The following is an 18,097-nucleotide window of genomic DNA, read 5'->3' as shown; positions in this document are numbered from 1 at the left end:
TCAAGCTTTCTATTAACTTCACATTCTTGTATAATAAAGGTCACGACAGGGTTGATACAAATAACCTCAGGACTTAGGTCTTGATTTTACGTTTATTATTACTGTATTATTATTATTTTTATTATTATTATGAGGCACGAGGAATAACATTACCCGCTTCATATAAAAAAAGAAAATGAATTTTTGCAGGGGTAGTGACTTAACAGACCAGACACCAACCTTAGTAATTTCTTCTGAAACCAGTTCTGACCTTGCTACTGGCAAAAATTCTAGAATTTTCAATTAAGTGCTCTTTAGTATTCATGATACGTAGACTGACTGACACCTAATGTGCATGAGTTAAGTAAGATCTATTAAATCAGCATTTTGCAATTAAGAGAATTTAAATTTTATTCCTGTGTCATTTTAAAACCCGTTTTTGGAATGCTATAATTTAGCTTTTCACGTAGCATGTAAGTAAGCAATGCGGTGAGATGGCAAAAAAATTAAAAAATAATTCGGAAATTTGTTTTTATTTGCCATCAAGTTTATAATAAATAGTACATGAGAAAAATCTTAAAATACAGCTTTTAAATACTTTTTTACAATTTTTATTATTATACTTAATTTATTATTGTTATTGATCTGCCATTTGTTAATATTCTCTCTTCCATATTTTATGATTTGTGTCTGCATTTGGCAACTCGAACTAACTAAGAGATATTTTTTATATGGCTATATGCTAACTAGAATTGCAGTCTGTAAAATGTTTACTTTGCATTATGAAATGATGTTTGCTTTATACTTGTCTATTCATTTATGTTGACATCTGCGCCGCATCATGTTAAATTACAATTTAAATTTTCGATTTGTCTCATTTTTTACTCTGAGATTAGTCCCTCATCCACCAACACCGCTTTATATACTGAAACAAATCGTATTTAATTTGTTAGTATTTACAATTTACATTTTATACTACGACGATCCGTGGTTCAAAGTAATTTTGGTCGTCTTAGAGAGGAGATGCTCAATACCGATGTTTATGTTCTCCGACATACCGGTTATTTTAAGGAGACTGACACCTCCAAAGTATTCACTCTATTTCTTATTATCTAATCTAGAAGTGTGCGGACTCTTTCACACCTCGGATTTTTTATTTACCTTCCACCATTCTTTCAAACACGAAATTATAAAAATAGCCCTTAGTAATCTAAATGCAATACAATAAACTCTCTCTAGGCGACCGCTCCGTGTATATGACTAGTATTTCTGAGATCATAAAAAAGCATCAGTAATTTGCCATAGCCTTCTAGTATGAATGCAGAAGCCCACAATTAGAGATTACGGAAGAGAACTATTTAAAAGATAAAAAAAATATTAAAGCTCATACAACTGTCAGATACAATATTTGTAAATTTCGCTTCTTCGGTACAACTATTCCTTACATTCTAGAAAGGAATTTGAGGTTTCATATGAACCTGCGAATGTTCAAAAATTTAAAACGGCGGAAACAATTGCCTGAAATATTGATGTTGTGCTTGTAGTTAGTTCTCAAACGATAATTCTTGCAAAACGTTTTGTTGACATTTTTTGAAATTACCACTAAACCACAGAAACTTCTTTGAAAAACTTGCATTGATTAAAATAAAATCAATACATACGTAAAATTTATTTGCCACTATTGTAAAAATTTTTTACTTGGTGAAAATGTTTTTTCAGTTATGCTTGAAAAAAAAAAAAACTTTAAAAAAAAAATTTATTAGCCCAAAGGGGCGTCAGCCCAGGAGGGCTATTAGTCTCGAAACAGCAATTTGCTTTGAATCACTAAAAGCGTTGTATAACTTTTCAAATTGTTGCCACCAAATATCATCGCTCTGTATCATATTTAAAGAAATTAAATAATGAAGAAAGAGTCATCAAATTTTGAATAAAGTAGTCCTCAACCCAAACATGGGCACCTGGGAACCAAATTCGGAATTTTTTTTTTTGTTATCTAATTCATATTTTGTAAATGTTTAACGAATTTTTGATTTAAAAACTCAACAGTTTCAAAGACAAGAGTGGCAACACTGTAAAGAATAAAACATTTTTATCTACAGCGCGGGGGAAATGTTCATCCAAAATTTAAATGGTATGCTGTTTTTTTTAAAATGTTTTTACTCCAATGTGGCGTTAGCCTAAATGCTCTCAAAACGTGTATGTGTCAGTAAATGAAAAAAAAAAAAAAAAAAAAAAAAAGCTTTTGGGCGTAATATAAAATCTGAAAACTTTCAAATTTTACTTTTTAAAATTTTTATTTATGAAAAATTTGCTTATTTTTATTCGAATCTTAGGTGATTATCTTAAAAATACTTTTATGAAAAAATATACAATACGAAACTTTTAAGTTTACGAGAAAAAATAATAAATCGGTATATGGTTATGTTTTCAAAATTACACCGAAAAATGTGCAGCAAAAGCGGTATTTTTGTTATTGATGCAAGTTTTGCGAATTTATCCTCGGACAAGAATAATTTCCAAAATTTATATTTAAATGGTCATCTTAGAAAAAAAGACGCCTTTTGAATCATATTCGATTAAAATGTATTGCACGAAAATAATAGTAATAATAATAATTCCTCCAAAAGTTTTTAAAACCAAAATCAAAAAAACAGAACTTGCTTGTGTTCTATACAAGAGCTAAGCCTCACTTTTTATGACAAAGTTTGAAGTTTTTTAAAAACTATATAATGAATGCATCAAAGCATTTTACGGATAGCTGTTTGCTAACAGAAAGTTTGTAGTGGTTACATAAGCATATGAAAACAAACAGAAGTGCAGTGCTCTATTTCGTTCAGGTCAACGTGCCTTCGTCGCGTTTGTTGACAGCTTTCCATTCAGTTCGTTATCTTAACTTTCTTTTTAATCTAATCTATTTACTCGCTGAATTCAGTCACAATTACAAGTTTATAGATGTGTTTATATATTTTTTAATCTTGTATTCCCTTAACTTCTAGTTGACAGAAAACTACTATTGTTTCGGAATAAATAAATACAAAAAAATCTGGAAGCTTTCGATTTTATATTACGCCCAAAGGAGCGTTTTTTATTTTTATTTTTATTTTTATTTTTTTTTTTTAAACTTTTCGTGTGTAACCTTTATTTATTAAATATCATTTCTTCGTACTTAAACCGTAAAATTCGATTCAATAACAATATCACAAAATAATTTAAAAAGAGCATATCTTTAGAATTTTCGATATACAGTCTCGCGTACTGATGGATTTTTTTTTCGTACAGTGTTGCCATTGTTCACATTGAAATCGTCGAGTTTGTTAATCAAAAATTCGTTAAAGGTTTACAAAATATGAAATAGATAATAAAACAAATTTCAAATTTGGGCTTCCAGATGCCCATATTCGACTGAAGGACTATGCTATTCAAAATTTGATGTTTCTAGGTACCGTTGTTTTTTTTACAGTGAGAGAAACATTCATGCATTTATTACTTTCTTTAAACATAATGCAAGGCTCTAATATTTGGTGGCAACAATCTGAAAAGTCAAACGCCGTCTATAGTGAACCACCGCAAAATGCCAAAACGAAATTAATAGCCCTTCTGCGCAAATTGCCCCTTTGGGCTAATACATATTTTTTTTTTTTTTTTTTTCAGATTTCATTGGGAAGCAACGTCACCTACCTCTCATACGGTCTTCTACTATTAATTCATTTCCACTGCATCGTCATAAATCTAAAATCTAGTATGCCATGAAGTAATTATTAACTTTTTAAAAAAAAAAAAGATCTGCGATTTCCAAGAATCAATAAGTAAACTAAAACTACCGATTTACACTTCGTAATAAAGGGCTATGTATTATTGTTCCCTCGAAATATTTTAAAAAGCAGGCTTCTAAGTAAGTAACTGGAATATGTGAGTTACAAGCGGAAAACTTGAAATACTGTTAAGAATTTATTTATATTAAGTATTCATAGTCTCGATAAATAAACATTCCAATCTATTACGATGATGCTATTTATTTGAAAGGATCAATTATTTTCTAGTAGTCCCTTACACATTTGGTTTTATGTGTTACGTGTTTTTCATTACATTATTTTAAACAAAACAATAATTTTTTTCATGCGTATTATATACTGGATGGTAGTTACACATAAATAAATACATGTGCTAGTAGAGTATGCAAATCGTAGGAGCCTGCACATATGACAACAGAATTTTTCAATGAATTCTATTAGTGCAAATAGTATATTAGTAGAAATATGCATTTCACTGCAATTCGTTTTATGTGTTGTTTTCGATTATACATTGATTTAAACAATGCAATTTTTTCATAGGTATTCACATAAATACATGATCTGGTTGAAGTTTTAAATAGTAGATCTGTGAATACTTCGCACATGTGTATAGAACAGACTTTTTCAATGAATTCTATCAGTGCAATTACTATTAGTAGAAATATATATTTCATTACAAACTGCATACATATGTTTAACATGTAATTAAAATTTTAATTACAGTATAAATTTTTTAAGTACAAAACTACTGATACTACTGTGGTTAAGATTTTCACTTGTTATGATATTGGCTTGCAAATCATACACCTACTGCCAGAAAATTATTTATTGGCTGTGCGTTATTTTAGAAGCATGAATTTTTCATCCATTCAGTAGATTTTTTATGGCTTAACAAAATTCAGCATGTAAAAACGAATGAAAGTGCATAATTATGCACACTTATCAAAACTTTTGTCCCCACTTACTTTTTCTAACACTTTTCTATAATTGTAACTTAAGTTTGAATTCAGTATCTTTAGAATTTTATGTTTCTTGACTTATTAAACGTCAACATTTTCTTCAAATTTATATGTTTCTTAAGATTCACCTAATGTACGTTACACTAGTATCACACAGCTACTAATTTACGCATGAAAAATAACACTATCTCAAAGCAGAATGTTGCATTAAACAAAATTCATGAACTTACCATTTCCAAGCAGGACCGTACTAAATTCATTAACTTGCAAACTAGTAAAGTTAAAAACAGATGCAGCTGTTCTAATAAACACACAAATTTTATATAAAATTCAATAATTTATTATTAACACAAATATGACTTTAGCCAAATAAATTAACTCTTATAAAAATAAAACTATTAATCAAATAATTTGCATTAAGTTTTGGCATTAACAATTAAACGTGAATAATTTATATTTTAGATTTAGGAGTCTTTATACGGTTATAAATGCGTTTTAGGTAATTCATCTTGCAGCTTACAGTCAAAGATATCCTCAGTCATCAATCAGATCATTACAGTCCAGTTCGCATCTTCACAAAATAGATTACAGTCCAATGGCACGATGTTCAAGGTCCATCAGATATACAGATCTCGGTTATTTGAAGGCACTACATCACAGATGACAGTTCTTTTCAGGACTAGAGGTTTGACAGCAGATGGCATCGGCTCCTTCAGATCCGGGGGCTCAGCAGCCGTTCACTTTTTATTTTGCTGGTCGTCTCATCACGGGCTTGGCACCGGTCAGCATCGCTTTACTCCCAGAGAGCTCAGCACTTTCATTGAGCAACTGGATGCCATCGAGAGAGAAAGGTAAGAGAGTAAGTAGCTGCAGAATATGCAACAGGAATCATCGTATAATGACCGTTGAACTGGAGCTCTGGTTGGCATCATCATCTTTACCACGAAAGGTCTTTCTCAGTTTGTCCAGAAGTTTGCTGTGGAATTTATGCAGCGACGTCTCTGAGCCGGATTTTGGAGTGTTGGGAAAAGCTGGAGTTTGGGAACTTCTTGGTGAACTCATGAATGACGCTGAGGCAGCTCCAGGAGAACTGGACAAGCTGGATCCTCTGGTTTGTGGAGTGCTCAGTCCACTACGGCTGGGACAAGTAGGATAGATTTTGTAGTCATTTTTGACAACAGGCATCATGAAAGCCATTTCGAACCAAAGACCGGCACTTCAAGCACAATACTAAGGCTATAGAACTTAAAATGTTGACAGCAACGCAAGAGCTACTTTCCACTCAAAGAAACAGTTTAGAGCGAATATGAATATCCGGAGGCTCGACCTCGATTATTATAGCTTGTAGAGCGAGAGGGTGGGACTACATTTGGCAGGAGGCCAACACAGTGGCGCCAGTTAGATAGATAAGGAACAGACCCGCCAAGGTCAGGAAGGTCCTCCTGCCTGGGGATGTGGTAGATTGAGTCGCGAGCGTCAGCCAATAGTGGAAAGCGGGGAGGGGGACAGTTATCTTTTTCAGCAACTGGTCGCGCGTGCATTCCATGGAAGCTTTTAATTTTTTTCTTTTTAGTTTGATGATTGATATTTCGTTACGTCCGCCGCCAACTGAGTTCTTTCCCCTGATTTGCAAAGTAAAAAAAGTATAATTTCTTGCAAATAAAATGCTTAATATGTAAAATGCTTAAATAGCGTTTAAAATCAATGAAATAGCGTTTGAAAGCATTTAATGATCATTTGCAGATCAAATTAAAATATATGAAAAGTATAAAAAGAAGTTAATAAAAGAGTCAATTGCTTCAGCTTAATTTTGAGCAATAAAGAAATTGTTAGAATTAGTGTTTTTTGGAAAGTTGACCATTATTTATCAAAATGTGATCCGCCTTTTTTTAGAGTCTGTGTAACAATAAAATCTTAATTATAAAAAGCATGTAACATGTGGAGAGATACAAAAATGCATCTTGAAATATTTCACCGACTTAAAAACATGCAACTATTGAAACTTTTCTGCCTTCAGCAAAATAAAACCCTCTCAAAACAAAATAAATACCCCTAAAATTTTATTAATTTGAGGTAACTGATTGCTTTAGAAACATTGAAAAGAATTTCGTAAATGAAAATTTTATCATAACATTTTACGTTCAACAAATAAAATTGCTGCGACTGATGACTATTACTTTCACTATTACTTGATGATTTTCACTTGATGATTATTATTACTTTCAGTGATGATTATTACTTTCCAAGGCTTAATTTTTAAAATCAGAAGAGCTCTATGGAAGGCCGTCAGGTAAAAGGGAAAATTAATTAAATAAAATAACTAATAAAAATAAAATGACTAATAATTCAAATAATTCAACTAAAATTAAAATTCAATAAAATATAACTGTATAAATAAAAATTTAATAAATTATTAAATGCATGATAAATAGTTAAATAAAAGAAATAAACTGTCGGGCCTCATCTTATCTGGAGCTAGGGCTGGACTTAAATTTCATTCAGAAAACTAAGTAATAGGTTAGCCGGTCAACGGCTGAATTCAAGCCCTGAATATACGTATAACGTACTATTACAAGAGACGAGAGAAACAAAAACCACTTTTTTTCCAGAACATAAGTGGGAAAACATAAAACAATTAAAGCTTCACTATTGAGCGTAGAGAGAATGCTATTCTCACTAGAAGCAACATGAGAGTAAGAAAAGAAATTTTAATGGAAAAGCGTAGCTTCGAAAGCAAAGAGATAAGAGTTTTAAGCTTTCTGACCGCGATGCCCTGCCCATATAATTCTAGATGTCAAGCAGATTGCGATTGGACAAAAGCTTTCCCGGAATCCAATCCATTAACAACATGAGAACAAATGTAAGGTCTGCGCAAGTGACAATTTTGTTCCCCATATTTGGTTACAGTTCAAGTCTTCAGGAGGTTTGCAGAGAAAGGTCAGTAGTGGTGGACGTGCACGATTAAGGTAATCCCTTTTAGTACTTTCGGGAACAAAACATTTTACCCAAACTTATAAATTCCTTGCACTACCTGGAGAACAAACCTTTGATATGCGGAGGGGGAATTTTCTTTCGTTATAAGTCTTAACACTTCCGTCCATTTTTTTCTCAGAGAAAGATAGGTATGCATTCGGAAGTTATAATCGATTTTCAAAGCATATTTATTTTTTAAATAAATTTGCTCGCTGAAACTGAATTTAATTTACATAAAAGAAGTGCCGCAGCACTTTTATTTAGGGCTCCGGTGGGCAATTTAAGCTCTATTACTTTCAATTTGAAACAGTATCCCAAATATCTGAATTTCCGCTTGCATGACTTTCAAGACAGGCTGCATCGAATGAGTCTAGATTGAAATTGAAAAGTTAAATTGCAGTTAATAACAAAATGCATACTATAGGCATCGAAGTAAACAGTAAAGATACACATTACAGTTTCATCGCTGTTGAATATTTGATAAAGATGACATCTGTACACTAGTTATTGAGCTGTTTGGTTTATTTAGTTATGGCAAAGCACTCGAGTGATATCTGCCTAAAGCGAGGGATGCCTTTGTGGAGGACTTTCTAAGGGGAACTGGTTCGTATACACGTTACGCACGGAAAAAACAACGAAAACATCCACGGACAGCCCGTTCGCTGGGATTCGAACACCGGACCGAACTACCAGTGTTCAGCGACTTTACTGCTCGGCCGCTGGGAGCCTTAGTTATTGAGCGATTATTAGGTATAACGAAAAATGTCTAAACATAATTGATATTTTATGTCAATTTCGGACAGACGTGACTGCGTGGTTACACATAATAAAATTAAAATTTCACATAATAATATTAATAAAATATGTTTAATTAAATATTATTTATTAAATAAATTAAGTACTGTTAATGAGCCGAATTCGTTTTTCTCTTAAATGACCAATTAACTATTTAAACAAACATATAACTTTTATTTTCTATGCTACACATTATATTCTCCACGTAATTTCTGTCAATGACTCATGAAATTTATGTTGTTTAATTGCTACCAATATTGCTCCTGTGTAGTTCTGGGATAACGCCCCTTTGGACTAATAAAATAAAGGAAAATATTGAAGACTGAAGATTTTAGATTAGAGTTCAGCACCTCACTGGAATCTACCATAAAAATTGTTAAACAAGTAAAAAAAAAAAAAAAAAAAAAACTTAAAAATTGGAGACATTATAAAATTAAAAAACAAAGAATTCTTTGCCAATTACGCAGCAAAAATGGTATTGGAAGTATCGTTTAGTAAATACAGGAAAACTGCAAATGTCCATAAAAATTATTAACGAATATACTATGCGTTAAATATGTTTACACTGATTAAACTTGAAAGATAAATTAAAGACATTATGTTTTTGCGAATGGCAACACACTGGGAACCAGCTAGGCACGAGAACGTGCGAAAAATAAATTACAGGTCTTTTGCCTCGCATATTAGCGATACTTGCCAAGGACCTTTTTTCTAGGTTCTTTCCGTTCCCCCTTCTATCCTTTAATTTTGCCAGGATAGGATTTTATGTGTTAATTAAAAACAATACACTTTCGTTGAGGTGTCAAAGAGAAAAGGCTGCAGTGAAACGCTTAACAGCTGAACACGTTTTATCATGGTTCGAGAACAGGGTTTTCAGATTGAAATTTTATTAAAACCATGCGATACATATAGATATAGCCAGAAGGAAGTCAAATCAACTTTAAAAAATTAATTGTATTAGTACTTTAAAATTGTATATTTACATACATAACTAACGAATATATAATTTCTTTCGGAAAAATAATCAACAAAATCGCATGTAATTTTCATATGCCTTATCTTGGTATGAAATAATGTAAGGAAATAGGTGAAAAAAAAAAAAAAAAAAAAAAGAAAGAAAGAAAGAAAGAATACACTGATGCTAAACAAAATAAAAAAAAAAGTAGGTTTATGGAATTTGGCCTTAAAAAGGTAGTTTGCAGTTCTGCATTCTAAATACCAATTCTTTTTTCTTATAACTGAAAGAAGCACACAATTCAAGGAAGAACGTCACAAGTGCTATCTCCATGCTGGAAAATATATATAAAGATCTGTCAAGAAAAGCCAACGAAAAAGCCGAAAATAGGATGTACGTTTGGGGTAAGGGGGGGGAGAAAGAACCATAAAAATTAAAAAGTTGCAGATGAAAGCTTAGTATTTCTTACAGTATTTCATAATCTTTTTCAGAAGTGGAACCCTTTTTAATGCTCAATTTTTTATCTGATTTTTATTTATTTATTTTTTTGTGGAACTCCTGGTTTACTTCAAAAGTACGGTTTTTATAGCAACATTCTGTAAAAGGATTATTTTCAACAAAAATTAAAATTATTTCAAATAATATTTATTTGCTTCTCAAAAAAGTAATTTCAAAATTAAACTAAAAGTTCTCAAGACAACGTATTCAATTTTAATGAGTGGTACAGCTTTTTATTATCACAGATATACTTAATATTAGGTTTTATAGATGAAAGTTGAATTCTCATGTCAACTTCGGCATCAGGTCTGCTGCGGTATTTACTTTTTGTCGATACATACAGATGAGAACCCCGTTTCATTTAGTTGCAAGTGATAAAAGTGCCATCATGGCCATTTGGACAAGTTCGGATATTCAGCTTTTAAACTGCACCAGAATTCCACTAACGGTATTAATCTAACTTTTCCTTGCAGTCATAAGTATATCATTTTTAAATAAAAGTTTCGTATTCTTCTGACTACATGGTCGAAGGATGTGCATTGACAATAAATGAGTTTTTAATCCTCAATTCATTTTGATATTTAATCTGCTTTTCATTTTAGCAAGTATCGATTTATAGCTTCACTCAAACCTTTCAGGTGCTGAATAATTTCCTCAATAAATATCTCTCATATTTCAAACCCTTCTGCATCTGAAAAGCCTTTTATTACAGTGTAAGGTTTATCGTAAGTTTTTAAAAGTTATCTTTAGTTAAAGCTACTTTCCTGTCTCTCTCAGCTTACAGTTTCCTGCCAGAGTGTGTTTTTAGAATCGCGGTTAAGAAAGAGGAAGAGCGGTACTTAAGTCGAAGTTCCACTGACATTTGTAGTTCATTTGTAGATCTTAATTTTCTAGCATCATACGGTATATAACTGCTACAAAATTATGAATTAATTTGAAATTTTAATAGTAAATTATATTTTTCTTCGAGATATTAGATTACATACTAAAATCATCAGAATACACTTTTTAATTTTTTCAAGTAGAGTGAATTCATTAAACTGTCTGCTCATTCTTTCATGAACGTATAGTTTTCACATCCAGATAATTTTATCTTTTGAGCTGGGATATTCTTCACTGAAAGTTTGGGTGATCTGACAGCAAATTCTGATTTATAATGTCTAGCAACTCAACAACAATGGGCAACAGCGGGAACTATTTTTAATTTAACAGAGAATTTCATTATGTGGGATCAGTCATTTTTATACGTCATAGAGGAAAAACTGTCGTTTTGTCTGTTACTGCGTTTTTTTTTTTTTTTTTTTTTTTTTTTTTTATGAGGTAACTTTTTATGGGATACTGAAGAGTTCGAGTGTTTATTTTGTTGCTATCTTTTAAGATCAATTCATGCTTTTTATTTTATTTTAGTAATATATCTAACCGACATAATTTAAAATATATTTCATTTACAGTCTATATTTAAAGTATAGTCCTTATGAACATGTCCGGCATTAATTAATAAAAGATGTTTCTATTAATTTCATAGTTCAGTACAGAAATGTATTTCATCTGCTTTTTTGAAATGGTTACGCCAGGCTGTATATTACGACGGAGATTTCAGAGTGATTTAACACGTATACCTTCGTGGAGAAAATTTTAAGGAAGGTGGCTAATATTTATATTGTACATGGGGAAAATCCCTAGCAGTCAGCCCGTTCAGCCACTGGAAATCGAACATAGTGCAAACTCTTAGAGCTCAGTGGAGATCCATAGACCAGAAAAGTACATAATCATCAAGTGAATATTTCGTTATTTGAATAAAATCGTTCTTCAAAATAAGCTGCTGTTGAAGACTGATATATAAAAGAACTTATATCATCAGAATATGTAAGACTTATATCATCAGAATTGTAAGATTAATATCAAATTCTGTCTGTGTAAAACATTTTAACGCTTACAAAGAATTTCAACTAATTTAGCTTTCCTAACGCTTTTGAATTAGGTTCCATGTTTAAAACAGCTTTAGAAAAACTCGCCAGCATATTTTTGCTCCTTGAGGAAGAAATACTCGTGTCGGTCTTCTTTGAAATACAATTTTCTATAAAAAAAGGAAAGTGACCAGCTGTTTCGGATTGAATGGGACAATGCATTGAACCACTTCAATGTCATTGCAAATGTCCGACATTCTGTAAAATATTTTTGTAATTTGAAAATGCAGTTGGCATCTTCATGACCGTATAAAGATATTTTCGTAGCATCGATAATATATCGTGCTTTCTAGATATACGTTTTAGGGAACTTGACAAGTCTACAAAAAGATGGGCTTGTGGAAGAATTCTGGATTTGTACTTATTTAGAAAGCAGATGATTATATTTAATCACAGGAAGAAATTCAAATGGATCACCGTTTGAAAATTATAATACAGAATGTAAACAGTTAAAGAAATTTCCAAAAGAAAATATTTTAAAGAAAGATAAATGTTTAGGAAGAAATTAATTCAATCAAATATTATATTTAGAAAAATATGAAGTTCTCCAAAAATTAAACATGCCCGAATATGAAATTAAAATAGAGCGAAATGAAACACGATTTTTTCCACAGTTAGAGGAATCATATTTCGTTCACATCTGTAACATTAAAAACTGAATTCCGCTTGTAAGGAATTTTCGTTATCTCCCGTGCATTCTTTCATGGTGTAAGTGGTTAGCACGTTCCGCTAGCGCTGAAACGTCCGTGGTTCGAATCCCGGTGAGGGCAAAGTTGAGTTTTCGAATCTCTTGCTTCGAAAACCTAAAGCTTCTCTGCCCTCTTTAAAAGAACAAGAAAAGGAACAAAGTATATATTTAAAACAAATACATAAAACTTCCTCATGGCGACCGCGTCTGAAAGTGAAATATTTTCGTGAACATAAATAAACAGCAATATCAAACATCCTTAAGTCATATTCTCTCTAAGACACCATCTTCACAGAAGGCCAAAATCGTTTAAAATCGTAAGATCTGTTTAAATGATTCCATTGCGTGATGTGAACAACTGAAAAAAGTTTATCTTTAGTTGCTTGAAATAATAAGATTACGCTTCAAACATAATAATAATAATAATAAATAAAATAAAATATTTAAATGCAGTGTCGCTGAAATTCTCTTGTTGCGTTTTAGCTTCGAGAAGCCAGTGACAAACTTATAGGAAAATGTATATAATTTTTAAATTTCAAACTGGTGAGCTTTTGCTTTAAGATTTTTTATTACGTATACAAAATAATGCGTATTTTAACACTGTTTGGAAGTCTGGGCAAAAGCAGTTTATTTCTTTATAATCCCTTAAACACGTACTTATGTTTCCTGAAAGCAGCAAACTGATGATAAATGAGTATACTAGTGACTTAACAAGGACAAAATCATCCATTACAAATTAATGGACGAGCTCAGTACAAAATGGCTGATGTTTCATTTCTTTGAAAGAGAAATTTATTAGGTAATATAACAGTTGGCGAATTCTCTGCTCGACAGCTGAACATTCGGAGCGACCTTGTACAAACGACAAAACTATCGATTCCTCTGAGCGAAGCATTTTCCAGACAACGTGGCACCGAATTCTTCATGTCCTGTCGGCGCATAATAATGAGTTTATGCAGCTTTTCATCGTTAAAAGTTCGGTATTGTTGAATCAGGTGGATACGAACTGCATGCGAAATAAGCCCTTTATATAAAGGCTATTTAATGCGCAATACACATGGCAGATGTTCACACGTGCCTTTGTGCGTGCGTAACACATCTGAGTGAAAATTGGAATTCTAATCAATGAAGGTAATCTTGCTAAGAAAGATGTTTAATTACATTTTGAATGCTGCGAACGTAAGCTTCTTTGAATCAAATTTAAAAGCGAAACGAATGGGATAAAAATGCGATGACATGGCCTCCGTGTGAGGTTAGAACAGGGGCCTTTTTTTCGTTGACATGTGCTTTAGCAACTAAGTTATGCTGCATTTACAACGTTTACTTAACACTTTTGTCGCAGACATTTCCGCAGCGCGAAATAGGCAATGAATAAGTGAAGCGTTATGGTTACCATCTATTGAGGCTAATAATGAACTGAACCGCGGAGTTATCGATATTTAGGAAGGTTCTTAGGTGGTGAAATCAAACTCACACATGTAGTCCGTCAAAAATCACACAAGCATTATATGATGTGTTTATTGTTGTAAGAGTAATAATACGGTTTTGAACAACATAAGCATTGCTCACATTAGCATCTGTTATAAGGATAAAAATCTAAGACATAGCCAGTCGTGGAAGTAACTTTATAAGCGTGTTTATACGTGTGTATTCGTTTAATTTGAGATTTTTACTAAATCTCTGTTGTTTATTTTCAGTAGCCATTTGCAACAAACACAATGCATTATCATATCAAAATGTTTGATAGTTCTATGTTTTGCATAATTATCGTTTGAAAAAAGTGACTAGTTTGTTGAAACTGTCCTCCGGAAGTCTGACATCTTTTCCGTGCAGTAGAGGAAGATAGGCAGAGATCGCGACCAGGAAGGGTGAATTTGGAATATGAATTTCGACAACTGTTCGACGAGTTTGCTCAGAATCAAGGTGTCTATTCTCAGGCTGTATTATTTTTGATATAGACAGGACTGGATTTAGATTTGACGAGATCCTAAGCTGCTTGAAATATGGGGACCTTTATGAGGAATATGAGTCAATTTTTTTTATATAGGGCATGCTACAATTTTTCGGGGATGGGAATAAGGGCCTTAAGCTATAACTTGTTCAGCTTAAATTTCGCCCTGACAGAAATAACAGACTGCTGATATCGCTTCAAGTCGCGCTTGTTCTATATTCAGATATTCTGAACTAGACTGATATGAATATGCTCAGAAAAAGACGTGTGGGCCTTTTCGAAAAATACTTAAAATAAAAAAATAATAGAGCCTGTGATATTTTTTGTACTTTTTATGTAGGTATCCATATAATATTACTTAAATTTCAGAAAAATGTTTACATTTCATTAGCATTTTATCATACTTTCATAATACAATATTATCATACTTGTATAATTTTATCATACTTGCATAACTGGCGTGCAATTCATGTCACATTTGCAATGATAACTAAATGCATTTAAGAATAATCCGTCTGTTCACTGATTATAAAACTTAAATTTAATAAACTAAGGTGTATGCATGAAATTGCATTTTTTTCGGAAACTCTTGGATATGAAGAGTAGCACTTAATGATTAAATACTTTAGTTTAGATGATAACTGAAATCAATAGCAAACATTTAGGCTAACCCACTAACAAATTTAGGCTCACCAGGGCGCAGGACCATAACCAGCAACAATGAGCAGTTTTGTATACATGATTAAATATTACCAAAGGACAAATAAATATTCAGAAGGACTGACGAAATAAATAATATCTGTATATCAGCATGATATAAAAGCCAAGAAAACTCCACTTCGATAAAATTCTGATACTAAGCCACTGGTAGAGAACTCAGCAAAAATTTTGTGCTGCTCTATGACCCACAGTCACTGAGGTATCTCGGAGCCGTGCTCAAGTCCTGATTACTGTTTATGCTCACAACGACGTAGACGACTTACCAGTGCTTAGTGATATTATCCACCAATTCTTGATGGGCTTAATACAGAACAATAGGGGCTAATCTTTTCTGTATCAAATAACAATATTTGGAAAGTTACCTGTAAGTCAAAAGGGTTAGTCTGTGCATTGAATGCTACTCAGTTTAAACTAAAGGAAAGAAGTAAATTAATGTAACTCCCGCATACTAACTGCACACGTAGATTGTTAGAAATTTGATCACGAAACAGGTAGCGCCTTTGTACGGTAGAGTACGATTTCGTCAGAGTCGTAGTTAGGGTTTTCAGCGCCCAGGGACAACTGAAGATTTTGCGCCCCCTACTGCTTGCCAAGTATGGAAAACATTTAATTCTAAAATTATGTAACATCAGTTTGGCGCCCCTTGGATTCTGCCCCCGGGGACAGATGCCCCCTTTCCCCCCCTCTAGCTAGGCCCCTGGGTTTTGTAATGGTTTGAATGCACGCAGAACCGACGATAGCTTGATAAAATTTATTTTCACAAAAGAAACGCTTTACAGTTCTGGAATTTTCCACAGAAACATTCGTGCAGCTCTTTTCAACATCACAGAACACAATCAGTAGTTACACTTCTAACTATTAAGAACGTTAAACAGAATGTAATGCAAAGCGCATCTAAAAGGCGAAGCTCTGACGAAGATCTCATTACTTCAGTCAGCTCTGAAATAAAAACTGCGAATTAATGCTTTCTCTGGCCTTATATTGCTTTCTTCTGGTTCCTTCCATTTCTCGAAATTATTCGAACACATATACGATTAAAGTTACATCTAAGTGTCGGACACGGTTACAGTTACATATAGGGATCAATTACAGTTATACAGAGACCGGACCAGAATGCCGCCAAACGGCCACCAAATTTGGCGATTTCTCGCCACATTTGGAGACAAAAGTCAGTTCCTAAAATCATCGCCACCTTGGCGATTTCTCATAGTTTTAGAGAGATAACCATTTACTTCAATGTTACATAAACTTGCCACTGTAATCTCATTCTTCCAGCACAGCTTTGTCTTCTTCAGACTTTTCATGTTACTTTATACAAAAGAGAATACAATTTCAAATATAATTTCACAAAATTGTTTACATATACAGAAAATTTGTGACAATATATTCACCGTAGTGTTTTTTTAAGAAGAGTTAATAGAAAAGAAAACTATTTGTTTTTTTGTCAGAGTGCTCATCAAGCACCCATCACCACCAAACGCAACAAATATATGACAATGTCCAGAATAACCCAAAACAGAAAATTATACCTCTGCTAGATTCGAGGTATATAAAGCAAAATAGCTGTGAACAAGCCAATTTCCTCGCCAAAGAGCCGGGGTAAATGAAATACCACTCAAGGTTAACATCCAGTAGCCAAAATCTCATGCAAAAAATCTATGTAATTATATTTTAAATAATTCCTAATGAAGTGAGGGAAACAGCGCAGATCAAGTAAGGCATTCATTCCAGTCGTTAATTCCAAATCCTAAATCTCGTACGGATTTTTATAACAACCAGTATATTACGGATCATGAACCGATCCTGATTAAAGTGACCACATTTTCATTGAAACAAATTTAGTTATGAAAGCAGACCAAGAATTAAAAAAAAAGGAATTCATATACTTGTCTATAAATACACAAAAATATATAATTATTATTAACTATTGGTTATTATAAAAATATTTGTAAAAAATAATAATTTGAATATTATGTTTTTTAATTAATTTAATATTTTATTTAAAAAATTATGATTTTCTTTCACAGTCACATTTTTTATCCGAGTGCAATAAATTCGGATCATTTAATAAAATGTCGTGAAATCTCTCACATGAATTGGTCAAACTATATTTTACGTTTAATATAGATTTTAAAGTTTTAACGTTCAATTGCGTTTTTTCAGTTGTCCATATTTTATTGATACTAGAAAAAACACATTTTGTTGCTCATTTGTCTGGAAGGGAGAGCGCGTGTTCACCAATTTTAAAAATGTTTTCATAAGGAATATTATTCTGCTTAAAATGAAGGAATAACTCCGTCCATTTTTTTGTCTGCTTCCACATTTGCAGACAACCAACATTTAATTTTTTCATCAGTAATAACGTATCTTTTTCCCAATGACACCTCATCAAAAATATCATTTTCACAAATATTATTTTTCCGAAAATGGTTACTAATATATTAAAAAGATTTTTCCACATATTCCCATAAAATCTCCTTTTTTAAAGTACCCCAATGAAAGTTTTTAATATTCTTGAATATTTAGTGCTTTGCCGTGAAGCTGTCTTCACCGTTATAACCTGAAGGCTGTGTGTGTTGCTGATTATTTTAACGTGTTTGTGGTAGTTTTTCGGCAAGCGTAAACATGTCTTTGGAACGGTCCCGTGTAATAGTGCTTATTGGCGAATAAATTGTGCTTTGATTCTTCATAAAGTGTTATCATCAGTTATTCCAAATCCACGTACCCGTAGAACGTAACAATACATATGGATACTGACTTAATCATGCATGCATCGCAGACCGGCCACGCAAGAAGTCATACGATTTAAGAAAAGTGCCTA

General features: G+C 32.5%; 1 protein-coding gene across 1 annotated transcript; it reads right to left on the bottom strand.

The window, feature by feature from the left end:
- Positions 1-5,046: 5,046 nt before the first annotated feature.
- LOC118202252 (uncharacterized) lies at positions 5,047-6,078 on the bottom strand. Its single transcript, XM_085811626.1, has one exon. It carries the CDS (start codon positions 5,924-5,926, stop codon positions 5,618-5,620), a length of 309 nt encoding a protein of 102 aa, XP_085667752.1. The 5' UTR covers positions 5,927-6,078; the 3' UTR covers positions 5,047-5,617.
- Positions 6,079-18,097: the final 12,019 nt, after the last annotated feature.

The sequence above is a fragment of the Stegodyphus dumicola genome, chromosome 2 (assembly GCF_044657685.1).
Source record: "Stegodyphus dumicola isolate Sdum_Otavi_A_Nest chromosome 2, ASM4465768v1".
NCBI classification, from domain to species: Eukaryota; Metazoa; Arthropoda; class Arachnida; order Araneae; family Eresidae; genus Stegodyphus; species Stegodyphus dumicola.
Note: the sequence above shows the minus strand (reverse complement) of the source record. Positions and strands in the feature narration are given on the sequence as shown.